A 22,332-nucleotide genomic window follows, 5' to 3' on the forward strand; every position below is an offset into this window, starting at 1 on the left:
TATAACAGATGCTCTAACTAAGCACATGTTTCCATGCAGAAATGAAAGCAATCAGGAAAAATTCAATATAATTATTAACTAAGCTAAAACAATGAAAAGAAAACTCGCCTGCGTTTTCTTGTTGCAGTCGAATTTTTTTTTTTTAGAAAAAAGGTTTGGCGGTGCCGATGCGATATTTACTATTGAACTCCTTTTTCAACATCTTTCGTGGCTCGGGAACTTTCAAAGAATCCACCTAGGCGCTTAGAAATCAAAATGATTGCTTACAGCTCCTTTTTATGATGACGTTACGGAAAGTTCTGAAAATTCTTGACACCATTCTGATATTCTTTGCGTAGGACAGAAAACCCTCATTCTCTAAATCTTTCCCTAAAAGAATAAAAATTCTTTGAAATTCCTTGGTTTTGAAGGTTTTCGCTTCAAAGGCAAAAGGAAGATTCTTTGGATGAAAAGAGGTCTGAGCGAGGAAAATTCTGAAGATGGAGTCAAGTGATTACAAGTGCGTGACTGGGAGAAGCCAACTTAACATTACTATGATATTGCCAGCTTTGGACCGACTGCACAAATTTGTTTTCTCTTAAAGGCTTCTTACTAGTGGAGTTTATATGGAATTTGGGTTTACACCCCAATACGTTGCAGCCGGAGATCTTGGTGCATCCGTCGACGGGTGAGTATGTGAGCCATTACAGGTGGAATTCGTGCATAGAAACCATTACGATGGGATTGCTTGGCCTATGCATCACAACCAGCCGGCAAATGGTAACCCGAGTGCTGAAAATAGGCTGCTTGTGAGGTCGTGGAGTGGTGACGAGGAAGTGGTGAAAGCTTCAACTATTGAGACTTGAGAGTGCCGTGACGCAATTAATGGCGTCAATGGAAGGCGAAGCGAAATTTTTTGAGAACCTTATCCTCTTTATGCAAAATGCGGCGCATCCATTCATACTTCCAATCTAAAATTAATCGATGATAGGTGGAATGTTCTTCACCCTTAAAAATAAAAGAAAAATCCCACATTTTTCTAATATAGAATATATTAAAGACTCCAACTCAATTCCTTCATTGCCCATATCACAACATAGGCACGTCACATCAGATGACACGACATGACATCACATAACGTGCATACGCATAGGCCGAACGAACGAATCCATCAAACTTAGCGGTACGCATGCATGCACGCACGCACGGGATTAAAGAATATTCATATATTTTCTATTGACTAAATATATACAAAAACAAATTCAAGCAATTTGACTATTCTCAAAACACTGGAAAAGAAAAAGTAATAAATCGTCCACCCTTATCTAGTGATCCTATAAGAGGTGATCTAGTGGTAAGTCACGTATAGTTCGTTAAGAATAATTTATCTTTTTGTGTAATTTGTCACGATTTTGATCGAAATTATTTAGAATATATTTAAAAAATAATTAATGCAATACAGCACAATTAAAAAATTTAAAAGAATAAATTATATAACATTGTTTTTGTGTTTTAAAAAATACACAAAATATTCATGTATTCTATTTATTGCATGAAACATCTTGTTAATTTAAAGTTTGCACAAAATAATTTCTAGTCAAAGCTGAAATTGGATAAGAAAAAGACTTATTGTTTTCGTATTTATAATCAAATATCAATTTTGGATAAAAATAGTATTTTAGTGTAAATTTTACATTAATTCAAGCAATAAATTAAATATAAAATATTTTTATACAGTTTTATATAATTTATCCAAATTAAAAATAAATATAAAAATAAAATAAAACAAAAAGTCAAATACAGGCCAAGTGGAAAATTATACGTCAGAATAATAAAAATAATTAATAATAATAATTTTAATAATAATAACATGAAAGAAAGGAAGAGCACGAAAGTAGGGCGCGTAAAAGGACCAAAGCGCGTACGATATTATGGTGAAGTCGACTCCACATTTTCCCTTGCAAATTCGCTCCGGTTTCCTGCTCTCTGCTGTTTCTCTCTGTGTCAGTCGTCTTAGCTTCTGCAACTTGGATGATGCACACGCTTCTATATAATGAGGAAGACCAAGCTTCCAGAGCAGCGATAAATAATTTTATTAATCTGCTCGGAAATGGAGAATTTTATTCCGCCGGAGTTCGATTTGCACCATAAAGAGCGGTCGGAGGAGGCGCTGAAGCGGTGGCGCGATGCGGTTGGGAAAATAGTGAAGAATCGTCGACGGCGCTTCCGCTATGCTGCTGACCTAGAAAAGCGCTCCGAAGCCAAGGAGCAGATGCGGAGACTCAGGGTAAGTATGAATTGCATTTTTGTTATTATCTTTTTAGCTGAAGAAGCTAATGCACGTTATAGGTATTCTCGCTGCTAATCTATATTTTTCGTTGTTTTATCTTAGTTGCAATGATCGAATAAAAATGGTGACCTATATATAGTGAACTTTGCTGTTAACACGCGATTTAGTGACGCGCAGTAGTTCATCATTGATGATATTGGAAATTTAGCAGTTTTCTCGAGTTCCTTTTATCTAAGTAATTATAAATATTACCTTCCTTGAAATTCTATTGTGGCTTTAAAATTACCATTGCAACTTACACTTTTTATGAGTAAAAAAGCTTGAATGATATTTCCTTGCAAACGGGTGGAAATGATATGATCAGTGTCCGTACGGGGGAGAATGGATGGCCACAATCCATCTATACTGTCAAACTAACTGCCATTGTCGCTCTCAAAGTTTCAATAGCGATGTGTCGTTCTGCAATTCATGAACTCATACTATGCCAAACGCGTGATACTTACGACCCTCTTTCAGGTCCCTGCAATGTGTTATTACCATAGAATAGGTGTGTGACCATAGTGGGTTGTCTTTTATGATGATCTCTTTGAAATAGAGTGAATTAGTGACTGCTTTAATGGCAACCTGCCCCACCAGGCTCCCTCTCTGACGAGACAGCCGATGAAAAGGTCACAACAAATAGCACCTTCTCCATCTCTATTTAGATGTACGTAGTTGTTCAAGCGTTGACATTAGACCAGTGGACACCTTCTACTTCACTTATATGTATCTGAGAAAATAGTTAGAACATTGAGTTAACTTTATATTATACTCCCTCCTCCGTTAGCCTCTCACGGTCACATTTATGGTCATTGTACTTAACATTAAAAATATTATTATATTTGTGTAATTTTTTATACAAATATCCTTCTATTAGTATTACAAGACACTAATACAAATATTTTTGTAATTTTTTCTTGATTTGTACTACATTTCGATGTTGTTGATATATTTTTTCAACAAACAAAAAGTAAAATTGAAAGATATGAAAATATCCTTAAATTTGATTAATTAGTGCATGAGATTAGGAATCTCTAAACACTGTACGGTACATAAGAAAATTAATTGGAAAATAAAATGCTGGAAATTTAAAGTGGTGATCCCCAAATCTGACTTTACTTTGTTGAAGTTGATTGAAGATACCCGAAGAAGAAAAATCTAAATCCTTAAATATCCCTTGAGAAACAGTACTGAAAACCGTCGCCCGAACGGTTGCAACGTCTCTTTTTCAACCGTCTGCTAACCCTTCTCCTGCTGACACGTGCCCTCAACCGACCACAGGATCATTCTCATTTACTCTCAACGGTATCCGCCTCTTTGGACCGACCGCAGACCCTCCGCTCTTTTGGCCCGAACGCAACTCTTCCATCTTGTTGGTCCGACTACTAACCTCCCGACTTGCAGACCACCTGACTTGTTCGGTCCAGCCGCAAACGTCCCGACTTAAAGACCATCCGACCTGTTTGGTCCAGCCGCAAACGTCCCGACTTAAAAACCATCCGACCTGTTGGTCCAGCCGCAAACGTCCCGACTTAAAAACTATCCGACTTGTTGGTCTAGCCGCAAACGTCCCGCCTAAGAGACCATCCGACTTGTTGGTCCAGCCGCAAACGTCCCGACTAAAAGACCATCCGACTTGAGGACTTTCCGACCTGAGGACCTCCCGACCTGAGGACCTTCCGATCCTGAGGACCTCCCAACCTGAGGACTTTCCGACCTGAGGACCTCCCGACCTGAGGACCTCTCGACTTGAGGACCTTCCGACCTGCGGACTTTCCGTCCTGAGGACTTTCCGACCTGAGGACCTCCCAACCTGAGGACCTCCCGACCTGAGGACCTTCCGACCTGCGGACTTTCTGTCCTGAGGACTTTCCGTCCCGAGGACCTCCCGACCTGAGGACCTCCCGACCTGAGGACCTTCTGACCTGCTATTTCCTTTGAAATATATCTTTTTTACCTGAGTTTCCCATGGTGCCCCTCGGCCACTTCGATTAACTCGATTACTAGGCCTATTCTTCTTTTTACCTTGGGCTTTTTAACCTAATTCTAAATTTCATACGTAACAACTTGCCCGCCGCCAAGGGACTTTCAAACGCCATTTATCAATCGTTGTTTAGAAGTTCATAAATCACAACCCTCCAGACTTAGGGTTATTTTGGCACCTTTAGCGACCACCATCCGTCAAGAGGTACGTGCAACCTTGCACAATTAATTCTTAACATTTATTTCTCCATTCAGCCTGAGATAAACATCTTTTTATTTCAGGGATGTCCTGAGCTAGCCCTCTTGTCGGCGATCCCCATTCCGACGGACGTCCGAACTGTAATTGCACAGGCTGTTGACCAATCTTTCCCGACCTGGGGTCAGACTTGCTTGACAGCCTTCTTCAAGCTGTTGGTGGTCTCTTGTTCCAAATGTCTTCAGAGTCGGCTGCTGCCCCATTCTTCATCAATTAATGGAACGACTATCCGAACTCCGGAATGAAGTTCTGTTCGCCCAACTTTTGACAGCTGAGACACCCTCACCTGATTTGAAACGAATAAGTCTGGAGGCTTCCTTGACCAAAATCAAAGAATCCATTCAACAAGCAGTCGGCCGACTAGAAGGCCTGAATAACGCCAAGGTACAAATAGAGGGGTCAATCCAGCAAAAAGAGGCAGAGCTGAGGGCGCTTCAACAAGAAAGGTCTGTCCTGGAAGGACATATCAACGACGAGCAACGCCTGATTGATCGGTACCAAAGCAATGCAGCCGACCTGGACCAAGAATTGAAAATTCACGCCCGATCCCAACTCATAAAGCAGTACCAGTCGGCTGTTAATAACAGGCGACGCTCCAGAACATAAGACAAATGGTCCCAAATAAAACTTGTATTAGGATCTCTTTTGTAATTTTGACTTGGTAAATAAAATTTCTCTCCTTTTATTAAGGATCACCTTCCAAAACTCCAACTATTTGGGGAACTCACCAATTCATCTCCTTATAAACATTTGCAATCCCTGCAAATCAACTGATAAACGTTTACTCAACCTTGAACACGTTTGTTCACAAGCATTTAAAATGCCACCTCACTATCCCCATGTTCCTGCAAACAATTGGCAAGGCGTCATTCAACCCTTCTTCGTGGATAATCATCCAGTTGGAGGTCACGCTAAAGACCTACTATACATCCTCCAACAATTGGATTACAAATTCAGGTTTTCCCAGCGAGGCCGAAAGACCATCCACCGTGTCATTCGCCTGATGGAAAACATGCTAGAAGGATATGAGACCCTTCGGGATATTCAAAGTCGCCTTCCCGACATTGATCATCACATAGATTTGATTGAACACCATGTGACAGTCATACTTCCAGACCTTGGCTGGGATCACACCTTTTCCAACCAATATGTAGTCTTTTCAAGATACGCACTTTTGTTGATCGTGAACGCCAAAGCCATAACTGACATGAAAGCCCGAACTGACTATGATCTTGAGAAGATGCAGGACCAATGGGAGAAGTACCGACCTAGCTTTGAAGACCTTATTGATGAAGAGCCAGACCTTATCCCTAACCATTGGAATGATGATTCTGACTCAGGAGAAAGTGGCCCTCGGCATAATTCAACATCTGACAATGAATGAACCCTTGTTAGGTTCGAACCCTTGGCAAATGGGTTTTGAATACTTACTGTTTCATGCTTTCTTGTAATCTGAAAAGGCAGGAAAATACCTCTTCAGATATCTAGCATTAATACAGTCGTGTACCATTTTACCTTCTTGATTTATAATAATAAAGACACCATTTCCAATCTCCTTTTGAATTATGAATGCCCCTCCCAATTCGGGGACCACTTTCCTAATTGGTCAACCTTCTTATAAGTTGGAAGAATACTCTTCCAGACCAGATCTCCTTCCTTGAATGTTCTGTAAAAGATTTTCTTTTATAAGTCTTGGCCCTGATCTCATTTTGCTTCACAATCTGATCAATTGCATGAAGTCGGTTGACATCCAGCCTTTCCAATTGCTGCAACATCATTTGTTGATATTCCTCAGTAAATTTATCATTGGTAAAGCTTGTGCGTCCAGATGAGACCTGCACTTCGGCTGGTAACACATCATCTGGTCCAAAAGTGAGTTGATATGGTGAGAACTCTGTGGCAGAACTTCTGTTATTCCTATGTGCCCATAGGCTCGAGATAACAACAAATGCCATTTCCTTGGGTCAATCGTTTTCTTGATAATCCCAATGATAATCTTGTTAGCTGCTTCTGCCTGTCCATTAGCTTGGGGATAATAAGGTGAAGAATGACTCAGACGAATGTCAAACTCTGCCAAGAAGCTCAAAAACTTCTCTTCAGTAAACACCAGACCTTGGTCGGTTGTTATTGAATGAGGTATACCATATCTATATATGATTTGATTCAGCGCAAAATCAATCACCTCCTTCTGATCTATATCTTTCAAAGCAACCGCCTCCACCTATTTAGTGAAATAATCTATTGCAACCAAGATAAAACAATGATTCTTGGATGAGGGAGGATGTATTTTCCCAATGATATCCATAGCCCAAGATTTAAAGGACCATGGTTTTACCATCGTTTGCAATTCTGTTACTGGCGAATGAATTAGTTGCCCATGTCTCTGACATTCTTGACAGCCCTTGGCAAATTGTATGCAGTCTTCGTAAATCTTTGGCCAAAAGAAACCTAAACGATGAATAGCCCATCTCATGTTCAGACTTGCCCGATGAGCTCCACATATTCCACTATGTACCTCTGTCATCACCTCCAAAGCCTGCTCAGGGCCCAAACATTTCAAAAGTAATCATTCGAATGTCCTTTTATATAACACTCCTTCTACCAATTGAAATCGCAAAGCTTTCAATCGAATTCCAATTGGTACATTTGCTCATGGGTCTTGCAAATACATGACAACTTCTGTCCTCCAGTCGATTCCTGCTCCAGTATGCCAGACGGTTCCTTCTTCAGTCCTCCAGTCGGTTCTTGCTCCAGTCTGCCAGACGGTTCCTTCTTCAGTTCTCCAGTCGGTTCCTGCTTCAATCCTCCAGTCGGCTCCTGTTTCAGTCTCCCGGTCGGGTCCTTTTTCCATCTCAGGACCGACCTCTGCGCACATATCTTTTAGAATTCCCTTGCAAGCTTTCTGAGCTAAATCATCTACAAACTGATTCTCCTTTCTAGGGACGAACTCGATTATCACTTCGGAGATTTTCGATAGCAACCGACCTACCAAATCCCTATACCTCCGTAGGTGGGGATAATTGCAAACATATTTTTTGTTTACCTGGTTAATAACCAATTTAGAGTCCCCTTTTATAATAACCGACTGAACTTTTCTGGCTATCAAAGCCTCCAATCCCAAGATCAAGGCTTCATATTCTGCTGAATTATGGGTCATATCTTCCAATTGCAGCTGCAAATTAACCCTTTGACCGTCTGGTCCTTCTAACAGGACGCCTGCACCGGATCTGTTTCCTGAGGTAGAACCATAAAAAAACATTAACCAATTTCGAGTGTTTACATAAGATATACACCAAGTCGGTTGCTCTTCACGACATGTGAAGTCTGCCAAAAAGTCTGCTACTGCTTGGCCCTTGACCGCCCTCAAAGGAGAATGATACAAATCAAAAGGGGCTAACTTAATTGCCCACTTCATAAGTCTGTCCTGCATCGTAGGTCTTTGCAAAATCAACTTGATGAGATCAACCTTTGAAATAACCTCAACTCTTCTTGGCAGCATGTAATGTTCAAGTTTGGTGCATGCAAACACCAATGAATAACACATCTTTTCTGATTTTGTATAATTTAATTCTGGTCCTGTGAGAGTCTTGCTCAAATAAAAAATTGCCCTTTCCTTTCCATCATCTCCATCTTGAGCTAATAAGCAACTGACCACTTCATAGGTGTTTGCCAAATAAAGTTTGAGGGGACGACCTTCATTGGGAGGCATCAACTCAGGTGGTTGAGCCAATGCTTGCTTTATAGCCTCTAAGGCTGTCTGTTGGTCTGGTCCCCAATCAAAGTTACTTTCTCCTGCCTTCAATAATTTAGTGATTGGCCTGACCTTGCCAGGAACATTAGAAATGAACCGCCTGAGATAATTTACTTTTCCCAACAGACTTTGAATATCTTTAACCGTCTGAGGCGGTCGGCTAGTAAGGATTGCCTTGGCCTTGTTAGCATCAATTTCAATGCCCCTTTCATGAACCAAGAACCCCAAGAAACTCCCAGCTGATATGCCGAAAGCACATTTAGTCGGGTTCATTTTCAATTTGTATTTCTTCATCCGACTGAAAGCATCCTTGAGATCCCTCAAATGTTCCTCAAAACTGGAAGACTTGACAATAACATCATCAATGTAGACTTCCATAGACTTACCAATGAGATCATGAAAAATTGAGTTCATGGCTCTCTGGTAGGTCGCCCCAGCATTCTTCAAATCAAAAGGCATAACTGTCTACTCGTAAATGCCTAATGCCCCTACATCTAAATGTTGTCTTGTGGATGTCTTCTTCTGCCAAAAAGATTTGGTTATATCCTGCATAACCATCCATCAAACTGAGAATTATGTGCCCTGCTGCCGAGTCAATTAGCATGTCGACCATAGGCATCACATACTCATATTTAGGGGTGGCCATATTAAGATCTCTGAAATCGATGCATATCCTGATCTTACAATTTTTCTTAACCACTGGTACAATATTGGCCAACCAATCTGCATAACGGCAAGGTCGGATGAAACCCACTTTGAAGAGCTTCTGAATCTCTTCTTTGATCTGAGGCATCAAGTCAGGACTCATACGTCTTGGAGATTGCTTACAAGGTTTGAAATCCTTCTTAATGGGCAATCGATGTTCTATCAGACTTCGCTCCAGACCAGGCATTTCTGAATAGTCCCAAGCCAAACAATCAATATTGTTTCTTATAACCTCGAGCATTAATATTTGTTGCTCTTTAGACAAGTAACCACTCATCCTGATTACTTTTGGAACCAGGTCGGTTCCTAAATTAAACTCCAGCAAAGGATCTTGTGCTGAGAAAGTTGGCTCTGTTTTTTCTAACAAATCAGACCAAGGAAATTGTTCATCTTCTTGGAAATGAACATCATGTATATTTTTTACTTTTTCTACCTTTTTTCAAAAGCTAATCTAAATAATACTTATTAATAAGTAAACTACAATCTTGTAATTCTGCTTCTTCCATAAGAAAAGTATTATATAAAGTAGGTCTGGCTTACTAAAGAGTCATATAGTACAACTGTTCTTTAAAAGAATATTGAATTCTGGCCAATGAACTTAAAACCCTTCTTTGGGTAGTCATTAGCCATAAAAAACTGATATATTGGAGGTACATGACCAAAATAGAAAATTGATTCTTCTACTTGTTCTGATACTCCAAAAGGATTGTCATTTGCCTCAATTTTAAAAACCTGATTGCCTTCCCAGAACATCAATTGCTGATGCAGTGTTGATGGCACACATTTAGATGGATGAATCTAATCTCGTCCAAGCAGGATTGAATATGTGGTGTTGCATCCACCACGAAGAAGACAGAAGAAATCTTCTTTGGACCGACTTCAATGGAGGCGACCAACATGCCTTCTGGTCTGGTCGGCTGTCCTGTAAAGCTAGTCATCTCAAAATCCACAGGAGATAGATCATGAATCCCTTTCCCCAACTTTTTGAGAGTCTTTAATGGCATTACATTGAAAACGGCTCCATTATCTATGAAAACCTTTGTAATTAGTTTCCCACAAATATGAGCATTAACGTACAGGGGCTTCAAATGAGACGCCACGCCTTTTGGAATGGGAGGGAAGACTACTGGAGGGACCTCTGATTGAAAGTTAGGATCTGCAATTTTTGCCCATTCTGGTTCTTCTACAGACTCATCCACCAGACTTGCCCACAAAGGTTCTTCCTCAACCCAATTAATTTCTGTCATGCGGCAAGGAATACGTGGCCCTAGTCGAGATTTGACAGACCTTGAATCCTTCTCTGGAATTTCGTCTCCGACTTCCATTTTGTGTTGAACAGTCAAAGATTCCAAGCGAAATTCCTCTAGTGATGGGTTAATGTTAACCTTCTCACAATATTGACATCTGAAACCCTTAACTCTTTCATCAGACAGGCCTTTACCCTTCTTTTGCATGGACCGACCTCCCTCATTGTCCCGAACGCTGGTCGGCTGCTTTGATGAGGCAGCCCCAATAAACCGACCTCCCTCTGCCTCATTCGGTTGCTCAAACGAAACGACCCTGATGGACCGACCTTGCTCAGTATATTTGGCAGTGCCTCGGTTGTTGTTCGGTTGCTTTGATGAGGGGACCTTGTCTCTGTATTTCGCAGTGTATCTACGTTTGGCATTTCGAATCTGAGTACGATTTATGCCTGGGAAGCGAGGATCCACATCAATTGGTAAAGGTTTCTTATTTCGAGTCCATTTGCTTCCGACCGCACCCGTCTTCCTGGTCGGGTGGTCCCGAACTATAGCCTGGTCCTTTAATTCCACATTAAAGGAACCATCTTGGTTGTCCCATTTTTCACCCACTGTTTTTTCACAGACCTTGAGTTTCTCCTCCGGTCGGCCACTGTTTGAGGAACTCCCTTTTTCTTTTCTGGAAGTTGTTTGTATATTAACCATTGTTGTGGTTACTTTTGGAAATGGTTACTGTTCAACTCCCAAAGTAATATACTTGAGCCGACCTGCCTTAATCGCCTTTTGGATCTCATTTCGAAAATGAGTACATTGACTTATATTATGTGTGAAGGAATTATGCCACTTACAGTATGGCCTCCCTTTAATCTCTTCCTTAGTAGCCAACCTCTGCCCTTTAGGAATTCGAATCTGACCATCAGTTAACAGAATGTCAAATATCTCATCAGCTTTTGAACTCTCAAAAGTCGGTTGCCCTTTAGCTTCTGTTCCTGGTGCTGGCTTTAACTTAAAGCATACATAAGGTTTCCCTGAAATTATTTCGGCCGCTATCTCTTCTGTTTGATCATAATCAAAGTCGTATGCCTCTGTTTCCATACTAGCCATATGTTGGCCTTTATTACGCCTGAAATTCTGATCACTTTCCCTGAAAAGCGATTCCAAACATCCAGCCTTGGATGCGAGACTTGCCAAATCCTCGACATCATGTGCAGTGAGTGCATCCCTTAGGCGACCATGCATGTTTCGGACCACTAAGTTGGTCATCTCTTTCTCATTGATTATAGTGGGACATCGTCCCTTCATTAATCGCACCCTCTCAATAAATTGTGAATTTATTCCTCTGGATATTGTTTCATCTCCAATAATTCAGTCAGAGAAACTGTTGGCAAGGGATTGAAAAATCTGGCATGAAATGCCATCTCTAAACGTTCCCAAATTTGTATCTGCCCAAGCGGCAGACTTACAAACCACGAAAAAGCAGTTCTAGTTAGGGACAATCCAAACAGTTGTAACTTGTAAAAAGGGTTGTTACCAATCTCCCCTAACTGTGCTATGAAACGCCCCACATGCTCTATAGTCGAGGACCCATCCTCTCCAGAAAAAACATGAAAATCTGGTGGCCTGTAATTCCTTGGGAGAGGATATTCATTAATAATCCTTTCTGGAAACGGTCTCTGATAAGCAGGTCGGTTGGCCATCTGAGGATTTAAACCAAACTGAACCCTCAATACATGAGCAATTTTATCACCCAAATGAAACTGTTGATGATCAGGAACATCAATGGGATTTTGTACAGGAATATGAATATGAATGGGATCCTGCACATGTCCCCTGGCCTTTCCTCTCTTGTAATATTCGGTTGCATATTTTCAACCCTTGGTCCCAAAGGAATATTATTTGGGAAAGTCAAAAGAGTCTTTCCCCTATCTGTTCGGTTGAAGTTTGTGGCGCTTGGAAGTGTGCTGTCCACATATGATGGCCCTGCGAAATTTGCTTGCATTTTTTATGGTGACACCCCTGGTGGCGTCTGAGTGGGTTGAAGAGTAACCCTTGACAATGCTTGATCTAACATGTTTTGCATAAGATTTTATTGCTCGCGCAACATGTTCTGCATAAACACATTCTGCTGATTGTTCATTTGCTGAACATAAGACAACCAATCGGTAGGTGGTTGGGGAATCTCCCTTGGATTTGGCATAACTGGTGGTGAAATATTTTCTCCCACCGGTGCTGATGATGATTAAGGTTGTGTGCCTGCCATGTTGATCCTTCTGACGATTCGGTCCGACCTCAGTCGTATGAAATTCTCTGGTAATGTAGGATCAGCAATCTTGCCTTTCTCCCACTGTGGTCGCCAATTTGTTGATGTATTTTTTCAACAAACAAAAAATAAAATTGAAAGATATGAAAATATCCTTAAATTTGATTAATTAATGCATGAGATTAGGAATTTCTAAACACTGTACGGTACATAAGAAAATTAACTGGAAAATAAAATGCTGGAAATTTAAAGTGGTGATCCCAAAATCTGACTTTGCTTTGTTGAAGTTGATTGAAGATACCTGAAGAAGAAAAATCTAAATCTTTAAATATCCCTTGAGAAACAGTACTGAAAACCGTCGCCCGAACGGTTGCAACGTCTCTTTTTCAACCGTCTGCTAACCCTTCTCCTGTTGACACGTGCCCCCAACCGACCACAGGATCATTCTCATTTACTCTCAACAGTATCCGTCTCTTTGGACCGACCGCAGAACCTCCGCTTTTTTTGCCCGAACGCAACTCTTCCATCTTGTTGGTCCGACTACTAACCTCCCGACTTGCAGACCACCCGACTTGTTCGGTCCAGCCGCAAACGTCCCGACTTAAAGACCATCCGACCTGTTTGGTCCAGCCGCAAACGTCCTGACTTAAAAACCATCCGACCTGTTGGTCTAGCCGCAAACGTCCCGACTTAAAAACCATCCGACTTGTTGGTCTAGCCGCAAACGTCCCAACTAAGAGACCATCCGACTTGTTGGTCTAGCCGCAAACGTCCCGACTAAGAGACCATCCGACTTGAGGACTTTCCGGCCTAAGGACCTTCCGACCTGAGAGGACCTTCCGATTCTGAGGACCTTCCGACCTGAGGACCTTCCGATTCTGAGGACCTTCCGTCCTGAGGACCTCCCGACCCGAGGACTTTCCGACCTGAGGACCTCACGACCTGAGGACCTTCCTACCTGCAGACTTTCCGTCTTGAGGACTTTCCGACCTGAGGACCTCCCAACCTGAGGACCTCCCGACCTGAGGACCTTCCGACCTGCGGACTTTCCGTCCTGAGGACTTTCCGTCCCGAGGACCTCCCGACCTGAGGACCTTCCGACCTGCTATTTCTTTAGAAATATATCTTTTTTACCCGAGTTTCCCATGGTGCTCCTCGGCCAGTTCGATCAAGTCGATTGCTAGGCCTATTCTTCTTTTTACCTTGGGCTTTTTAACCTAATTCTAAATTTCATACGTAACCGATGTAATAATTAATATTTAAAGATTAACACACAAAAAGTAAATGAGAGACTCTTAGAGCCGAACAGAGGTAGAACTTATTTATATAGAAACTTTGTTTTAATTAAAAAGAAAAAAAAAAAGTCTAGCAGTGGATAGATTGCTTAGGTTTTGAACAATTAAGTGAGCCAGACAATTTTATTTATCTATGTATATAATATATATACATATCTTTTGAAGAAATTGTTTTATTACATTACTTAAAACTTTGTCAAAGATCCTGGCTGGATTTAAACAATAAAATAAATAAAGGAAAGAATCATCATATGGTAGGCAGCCAGGCAGGAGACTCTCGTAGATAATTCTACCTTTGATAAGTCATCAATCAACTTGAAGGTCAACTCAACAATAGCATGATATAGTCCATTTTAAACTAAACAGCATGGTTTTATTTTTGGACTTACTCCGGCGCTCATACCAGTGGAGATGTGTAGATTTTTTTCAAATCTTCAGAGGATGAAATTGCATAATGAAATTGCACAATGAAATTGCACATAATATGAATGCAGTGGAGAATTTGTAAAAAAAAACAGTACTACAACATAAAGAGAATATGCTATTGCTTATTAAAAATAAATAAATCTATCACTTAAAAATGATAAATTCGATAAGAAAATATATTATTGTATTTTTAATTATATTTTTAGTTTAATAATTTATAACAATAATAATTTATATATATGTGATATTTTATGAGATTTGAATAATATAAAATAATTATAAAAATTAAATCATAGTAAGAACAATAAAAAATAGCAAATAAATACAAATTAAATCGTAATAATTAAATGTGAAAAAATCAATAAATAAACACACGTTCTCTCAATTTTATTTCTCTTTCATTTCTATGCATACAGAAGAGAAATGAAACTAGAAACTAGAGAATAAAAATAGTTTATTTTTCAATCTTGAATTGGTTGTCTCAACCACAAACACATTTTCATTTTTCTTGTCTCCATTTTCCAAACACCCCTTATGTCAGCCAACCACACCATTTGCTGAAATGTTGATATATTTAAAAATGAGAACCTTGCTAGTGGAATTTTTTCCAAACTAACTGTGTGAGCTTAAAGAAACTTCATTTAAAGAATAAGCTAGATTCTTTAATTTTAAATTTGATAAGAATCCATTTTAACTTGAGAATATGTTCTTGGCAGAGCTGAACTGTTGTGGATTGAAACCCGTGAAGGAAAAGAAATTTATAAGAACTTGTTATCAACTCAATAGGAACTATTTTGGAGCATGCAATGATCTGCCAACTATGTAGGTCTTTTTTGTAGAGATGGTGTCACTGCCTCTAGATATGCCTTTTTGTTCTATATGTTTTCTTCACTATTTTGCACCCTTGTCTGTTAATGATAATTGACCATGGTTGGGGTAAATTCACTTTCTTGAGTAGTTTCATCACTTCACGCAAAGATGACTGTTCAGCTGCACGCAGCTTTGGTCTAATATGGCTTTCTGAATCTAACAATGCTCTTTTTTCTTTTTCTTTTTAAACCAGGACAATATACGTATTTGCATTGTCGCTTATACTGCAGCAATCAAGTTTCTTGAGGGTATATTTCCTTATCATGCATTTTGATAATTGGTTGCAGCATACAATAATTATGCTGCTCATTGTCTTGTTCACTTTCCACCATTTTTCTGTCCTTGTGCATCAGGTGGACAATGCAAGACATCACCCATAAGAGACACTGGAGTCTCTAGTGAAAACCCTGAAGACGATGCAGAGATGGAGTTTCAGAATGGGCTCAAAGAACAGGCTAAACTTGCTGGATTTTATATCAATCCAGATAAACTTGCATCCCTTGTTGCGTCGTATGATATTAGGACCTTAAGAAAACTAAAAGGAGTCGAAGGACTTGCAGATAAACTGAATGTTTCACTAGACGGAGGAATCAGCTCCAGTGAGGTGCTCACAAGACAAGATGTATTTGGTCCCAATTTGTACACTGAGAAACCTTTGAAGAGTTTATGGATGTTTCTGTGGGATGCTTTGCATGATCTAACACTAATCATACTTATGGTCTGTGCTGTAGTCTCTATTGTTGTGGGACTCGCCACCGAAGGGTGGCCTAAGGGCATGTATGATGGGGTAGGAATCCTTTTAAGCATACTTCTGGTGGTTATGGTTACTGCAATTAGCGACTACAAGCAAGCGCTGCAGTTCAAGGCATTGGACAAGGAGAAGAGGAAGATTTTTATACAGGTCACTAGAGATGGAATCAGACAAAAAATCTCCACATATGACTTGGTTGTTGGAGATGTTGTTCATCTTTGCATTGGAGATCAAGTTCCTGCAGATGGAATTTTTATCTCAGGTTACAACTTGACGATCGATCAATCAAGTCTGACTGGGGAAAGTCTGCCAATATATATATCGGAGAAACGGCCTTTTCTGTTAGCCGGAACAATGGTTAAAGATGGGGAGGCTAAAATGTTGGTGACTACTGTTGGTATGAGAACTGAATGGGGAAAGTTGGTTGAAACACTGAACGAGGGAGGAGAGGATGAGACTCCATTACAGGTGAAGCTGAATGGTGTGGCAACAATTATTGGTAAAATTGGGATTTTGTTCAGTGTTTTGACTTTTGTAGCGTTGACGACGAGGTTTCTGGTCGAGAAAGGACTTCGCCACGAGTTTTTTATATGGTCTTCCGGTGATGCTCTGACTCTTTTGGATTTCTTTGCTACTGCAGTGACTATAATAGTCGTCGCAGTTCCAGAAGGCTTGCCACTTGCTGTGACTCTGAGTCTTGCTTTTGCTATGAAGAAGCTAATGAATAACAAGGCATTGGTAAGACACATCTCAGCATGTGAGACGATGGGTTCTGCTACGTGCATTTGCACTGATAAAACCGGTACGTTGACTGCAAACCATATGGTGCTGAGTAACGTGTGGATTTGTGGAAAAGCAAAAGAAGTAGATGTCCATGGAGATAGTCATGAATTGGATTCCATTATATCCGAGCCTGTACTAACCATTCTCTTGCAGGCTATATTTCATAATACCGGCTCAGAGGTGGTTAGGAATAAAGATGGGAAGATATCCATTTTGGGCTCACCTACAGAATCAGCAGTCCTACAGTATGGATTGCACCTTGGTGGTGATTCTGATGAGCTTCGCCGAGCCTGCAAGGTCTTAAAGGTTGAGCCTTTCAATTCCGAGAAGAAAAAAATGTCGGTCCTTGTGGCTCTTCCAAATGGAAAAGTACGAGCATTTTGCAAAGGTGCACCTGAAATTGTGCTAGCAATGTGTGACAAGGGGATCAATGCGAATGGAGAACCTTTTCTTATGTCTGAAGAAGAAGTGAGTAATGTCTTGGGTGTGATCAATGGGTTTGCCAGCGAAGCTTTGCGCACACTCTGTTTAGCTTTCAAGGACATTGACGATGACTTTCATGGCAACAGCATTGCTGATCATGGCTATACTTTGATTGCAATAGTTGGAATAAAAGATCCCATTCGTCCGGGAGTGAAGGAAGCAGTTAAAGCTTGTTTGGATGCTGGAATCACCGTGCGCATGATCACTGGTGATAACATCAACACAGCTAAGGCGATTGCCAAAGAATGCGGCATCCTTTCTGACGATGATCGAGCTATAGAAGGTCCAGATTTTCGTCGCATGACTGAATATGACAGGAGTCTAACAATACCAAATCTTAAGGTTACATCTATGCAAATAAGGTGTGTGTATAACACTAGCTTTGTTGTTATTTCACCATGTTTGTTTCTTGAATGTAGGTTATGGGTCGGTCTTCGCCAAAAGACAAATATGATCTGGTCAAGATTTCTCGAAGCATGCTTAAAGAGGTTGCTGCAGTTACTGGTGACGGAACAAATGATGCTCCTGCGCTGCATGAAGCCGACATTGGTCTTGCCATGGGGATTTCCGGAACAGAGGTATGTTACACTTATTACATATCACCAAGCATCATGATATTCTGATATGTCTTTGTTCAGGTTGCTAAAGAGAGCGCCGATGTGATTGTGTTGGATGACAATTTTTCGACGATAGTAACAGTCGCGAAATGGGGACGTTCTGTGTACATCAACATTCAGAAATTTGTGCAATTCCAGTTAACTGTTAACATTGTTGCTCTCATGATCAATTTCATTTCTGCTTGTGCCTCAGGTATCCCTATCCTCCCAGCATCCTTTTCATTCAATGCTCTTATAGTAGTTATGGCAACAACATTAACCTTCTCTGTCCTTGCAGGATCAGCACCTCTTACTGCTGTGCAGTTGCTCTGGGTGAACCTAATTATGGACACTTTAGGGGCACTCGCACTGGCGACCGAACCACCACAAGACGAGCTCATGAAAAGGCCGCCTGTCGGGCGTAGCGAGAGTGTCATTACTGTTACCATGTGGCGGAACATCATCGGACAGAGCATCTATCAGCTGTCCATTTTGCTTGTCCTCAACTTCTGTGGGAAGCAAATATTAGGACTTACAGGCTCTGGTGCTACTGCTGTGCTCAATACTTTCATCTTCAACACCTTTGTTTTCTGTCAGGTAAACTCTCGGCGCTCATTATGTTTTTTTTTCTAGTGTGATTTCTGAGCCTTGTACTCTCTTGGTCGATCCAGGTCTTCAATGAAATAAACAGCCGTGAAATTGAGAAGATAAATGTCTTCCGAGGAATACTAAGAAACTGGGTATTCAACGGCGTAGTAGCTTCCACTGTTGTGTTCCAAGTGATGATAGTAGAATTCTTGGGAACTTTTGCCAGCACTGTTCCATTGAATTGGAAGCTATGGCTGCTAAGCGTTGCACTCGGTTTGGTGAGCATGCCTGTAGCCGTTGCCCTCAAGTGCATTCCTGTTAAAAAGAAGACCGATGCACAAGATGATGGATACCAACTCCTCCCTAGCGGCTCGGTTCTTGTTTAGCAATGCTGCAGGAGAAGTCGCCAAGTGCCGCCAAATAAGAATGAATGAATGAACTTTCTTCTTAACTGCCTAACGATGCCAGTAACTTGCTATTATGTAAAGGGCGCCTGTATATAATATATAAGTATGTAAATTAGCAGAAGAAACCAAATAAATTTCATGTTTATTGTCTTGGTCAGGTTTTGCTTACTCATCCCTGTCCTGATTTTGTTCTTATTTTGCAGTTTCCCCCAGGATTAAGGCCTGTTTCAGTCCTGCTCTTGTAAGTACATAAATGATAATATACTGTTTCCCTTATTTATATATTATAATGAAATATCCTATTCATCTAATTTAGCTGTTTTCACTCTTGGCATCCTTCAGGTCAGTCACTACTCACTACAATACGTACATACAGTGCAGCCAAGGACTTCCTACAAGTAAGCACTAAGCATTCTCTCATGTTGTGGAATTAAACCATGTTAGTAATATGCTTGAGATGTTTATTGCCATTTTTACCTTTTATGAGCATCATGAAATAAATACATCTAATGATGAATATGACTGTAATTAGAGGTACAACATCACAAGATCCAAGTCTAAACTTACTGACCTTTGCATGAACTATATGTATACTATAATTCGAGCTATTGCCTATGCTCATAGGGCTCTACTTGTATCTTCTCTTGGATTCTCCATATGCAACAACTCCCATAACAGTCATGGTGTAACCAAAAATGCCCATGAAGGTTACGGGGTTGTGGAATATTAGAATTGATATAACCACAGCCACAGCGCCCTTTGCGTTGCCCAAAACCTGGCCAGATTTCAGAAAGTAAGTTAGTTGGCAGATCATGCCTTTCTCAATGTAATTTACATACCAATGGCATTCAGAGTGCCCAAAACAAGATCACTAGTACAACTTAAGTCATAGTATGATCTATCTTTTATATAGGGTCAGATTTGAACAGCAGATATAAAGCTTCTCAGACATTGGATTTTAGATTCCAAATAACATCAGCCTGTGCAATTCATTAACTATCTACACCTTTCCTATGATCTTAGACATAAAAATTTATTGGCATCTTAAACATGATTGAGTGAGAGAGAAAGAGAACCTGAAGAGTAAGGGCACTAGTATGCTTTGTCACTAAAAAATTGCATAAGTTGGCTCCATAAGCCATTGCCGAGTTTAACAGAAGAAGAAACAACACAAACTTGTGCTCCAACCCAAGTGAAATGGCAACACCAAACACATTGGGTTCCATGAAAATGGCTACAGGGAGCAAAACAATAACAGCAATGGGCGACATATAGAGCATCAAATTCATGGAGTTCAACCTTTCCCTGCAATAATAATTGACATTCTTTGGAGTTAAAAGTGAACCTCAGTAGAAGATACAGGAAGGAATGCAATATGAGTTTCCTAAATGTTGTTACTGAAACTACCAATCATTGCCACAAATTCAAGAATTTCTCAGCTGCTAAGATCCAAATTCAATTCCAAAGTAAGAACACCACGCCTACTAAATCAGGGACAGGGGCAGCGCAAAGACATGAACTAGGAACAGAATGTAGATTTGCGAAATCTCTTTTCTCAATCTTGAGTAAGATACCCAAACAAAAGAAACCACAAAGCTATACAATCTTTGATTCTTTGCATATCCAATGAATGAATACTCACATTTTCTGATAATATTTCCTAAGAATACACACAAACAAGGGTAAGAAAATTTACCCTTCATTAGAGAGGAGGACACCTTGTAACACAGACTTGAACGCTCGAGCTGCAGTCGCACTAATGCACATGATAAATCCATACAAATGGAACCCCGGCTCACCCTGCAGCCGCAACCGCAACCAAAGTTTCAAAACTCATGAAATTCTAGAAACAAAAAAAATCAACACCAGAAAACGTCAGGATGCTTATTTTGTGTAATGAAATTTTCAAGCCACATGTACTCCAATTCAATATCAGCCTAAACAGCAACATGTGATTGCAGCAAAATCAGCTCATAATCGATCCTTTTTTCTCAAGAAGTAAGCACTCAATTGGAATTGATTTTCACACGACAATAACCAGATCCATACCAACAAAATCAACCACCAAAAAGTCGTAGATCTGATCTTCATTCATTCAGTCAAGAATATGTAGTTTCCTCTTCTAAATCACCACCACGAAAATCATAATCACGCAACAGGGTAGGGAGCAGATTGATTTTGCGTTGCAAAATCGAAGTGAATTGAAATGGAAAGCATAAACAGAGACAGAGAGAGAGACGAGACGTACATACCCCACTGGCAATGACGACTCCAGTGACAACAGGCACGAGGCAACCATAGGTGACCCAGGCCTCTCTCTTGAGCGTCATAAGATATGCGAACAGCGCCGTGAAGAACGGCGTTGTGGCACCGACAGCTTGGTTGAAGCTGACGGGGAGATACCTGAGCGAGATGTTCCCGCCGACGACGGAGGCGCAGAAGACGATGCTGAGCGTGGCGATCCGAATGAATTGGTGACGCGATTTGATGCGTTGGACGGGGACGATCTTGAGGAAGATTATGGAGACGTAGCTGAGGACGGCGCAGGCAGACATGTGGCACATTGTGAGGAAGATTGGATAGGCGAATCCATAGTTGGATAGGAGGAATTTGTTGAGGAGGAGGACGCCGATGTTGGTGGCGTACCACAGCACGATCAAAGAGGTGATGAATACCGCCTGCTTCCTCGACGCCGCCGAGTGAGCAGCTGCTGCCGACATTTTTCTTTGTTTTTTTTTTTATATAAGTTGTTCAACTCGGAAACCAACAATGGCGGCAGTGCCTGCTGCGAATGAATATATTCAATGGAGGAGCAATAGCAATAGCATAGGCATAGCAGTTAGGCGTGACAGGGAAGGGAAAATGGTGTGAGAGTGGAGGAGTGTGGGAGGAAAGGAAGAGAGAAGAAGGAATGAATGCGTGAATTTGGCCACCGAGATACACGCACATAGACATAGCATACACACACAGGGTTGTATCTATAATATTTAATTTTAGATAATATTTCCATAAATATGTTTTGTTACTAGTTACGTACTCTTAAAAAAATAATAATAGTAATAAAAGCAAAAATTAATTTTAACTTCATTCAAACTTTTTTTTTTTTTTTTTTTTGGTTCTACTTAAAAAATAATTATGAAAATTAGTTTCATCCAAAATATTCTTATCATTTGTAGTTTTACCGTTCAAAATTTTAACAGTATTAGCTTATGTGGCTGTTACATATAAGATTTGGCTGCTACATACACTTATTTGGCTGCTAATTCAGAACGAATACGCCTGTGTTCAAAACAATAGCTCATCCTCGAATATTGTATTATATTAAAATATATATATAATTTAAAAATTTTAACATAAAATTATAATTGCTTGTAAATAAAAATGACCTTAACTAAACATGAATACAATTGACCGTGGCGTAATGTTGAAACTATATAATAGTATATGAATAAATTACACATGATAAAAGAAAAAAAAAAAAAAGACAATGCATATATTATATTAATATAATACAAATATGTTATATGAATCAGCAATATACCATAGAGGGATAAACAACAAATGATACAATAACAAACAAAATGATATAGAGATTAACTGACAAAATATAATTATGCTAACACTGAACT

General features: G+C 40.2%; 2 protein-coding genes across 2 annotated transcripts; one reads left to right on the plus strand and one right to left on the minus strand.

The window, feature by feature from the left end:
* Window positions 1–1,901: 1,901 nt before the first annotated feature.
* LOC127263833 (putative calcium-transporting ATPase 11, plasma membrane-type) lies at window positions 1,902–19,222 on the plus strand. The gene is made up of 9 exons (XM_051293078.1): window positions 1,902–2,266; window positions 15,289–15,343; window positions 15,449–17,454; window positions 17,532–17,690; window positions 17,751–17,922; window positions 18,007–18,305; window positions 18,380–18,806; window positions 18,907–18,944; window positions 19,046–19,222. The coding sequence occupies exons 1-7, from the start codon at window positions 2,090–2,092 to the stop codon at window positions 18,680–18,682; spliced, it is 3,171 nt and encodes a 1,056-aa protein (XP_051149035.1). The 5' UTR covers window positions 1,902–2,089; the 3' UTR covers window positions 18,683–18,806; window positions 18,907–18,944; window positions 19,046–19,222.
* Window positions 19,223–19,331: 109 nt separating this feature from the next.
* Window positions 19,332–21,645, minus strand: LOC127263834 (UDP-URONIC ACID TRANSPORTER 1-like). Its single transcript, XM_051293079.1, has 4 exons — window positions 20,956–21,645; window positions 20,400–20,503; window positions 19,780–20,008; window positions 19,332–19,478 (listed from the first exon to the last, which is right to left on the minus strand). The coding sequence occupies exons 1-4, from the start codon at window positions 21,421–21,423 to the stop codon at window positions 19,332–19,334; spliced, it is 948 nt and encodes a 315-aa protein (XP_051149036.1). The 5' UTR covers window positions 21,424–21,645.
* Window positions 21,646–22,332: the final 687 nt, after the last annotated feature.

This window comes from Andrographis paniculata, unplaced genomic scaffold, assembly GCF_009805555.1.
Source record: "Andrographis paniculata isolate CXL003 unplaced genomic scaffold, ASM980555v1 Contig69END, whole genome shotgun sequence".
In the NCBI taxonomy this organism is placed as follows: Eukaryota; Viridiplantae; Streptophyta; class Magnoliopsida; order Lamiales; family Acanthaceae; genus Andrographis; species Andrographis paniculata.

Coding starts and splice junctions, on each gene's coding strand:
- LOC127263833 (XM_051293078.1), top strand. CDS start 2,090: ATGGAGAATTTTATTCCGCCGGAGTTCGATTTGCACCATAAAGAGCGG. Junction 17,691..17,750: donor TGGGGATTTCCGGAACAGAG/GTATGTTACACT, acceptor GTCTTTGTTCAG/GTTGCTAAAGAGAGCGCCGA. Junction 18,306..18,379: donor ACACCTTTGTTTTCTGTCAG/GTAAACTCTCGG, acceptor TGGTCGATCCAG/GTCTTCAATGAAATAAACAG.
- LOC127263834 (XM_051293079.1), bottom strand. CDS start 21,423: ATGTCGGCAGCAGCTGCTCACTCGGCGGCGTCGAGGAAGCAGGCGGTA. Junction 20,504..20,955: donor GAGTCGTCATTGCCAGTGGG/GTATGTACGTCT, acceptor TTGCGGCTGCAG/GGTGAGCCGGGGTTCCATTT. Junction 20,009..20,399: donor GTCCTCCTCTCTAATGAAGG/GTAAATTTTCTT, acceptor TTATTATTGCAG/GGAAAGGTTGAACTCCATGA.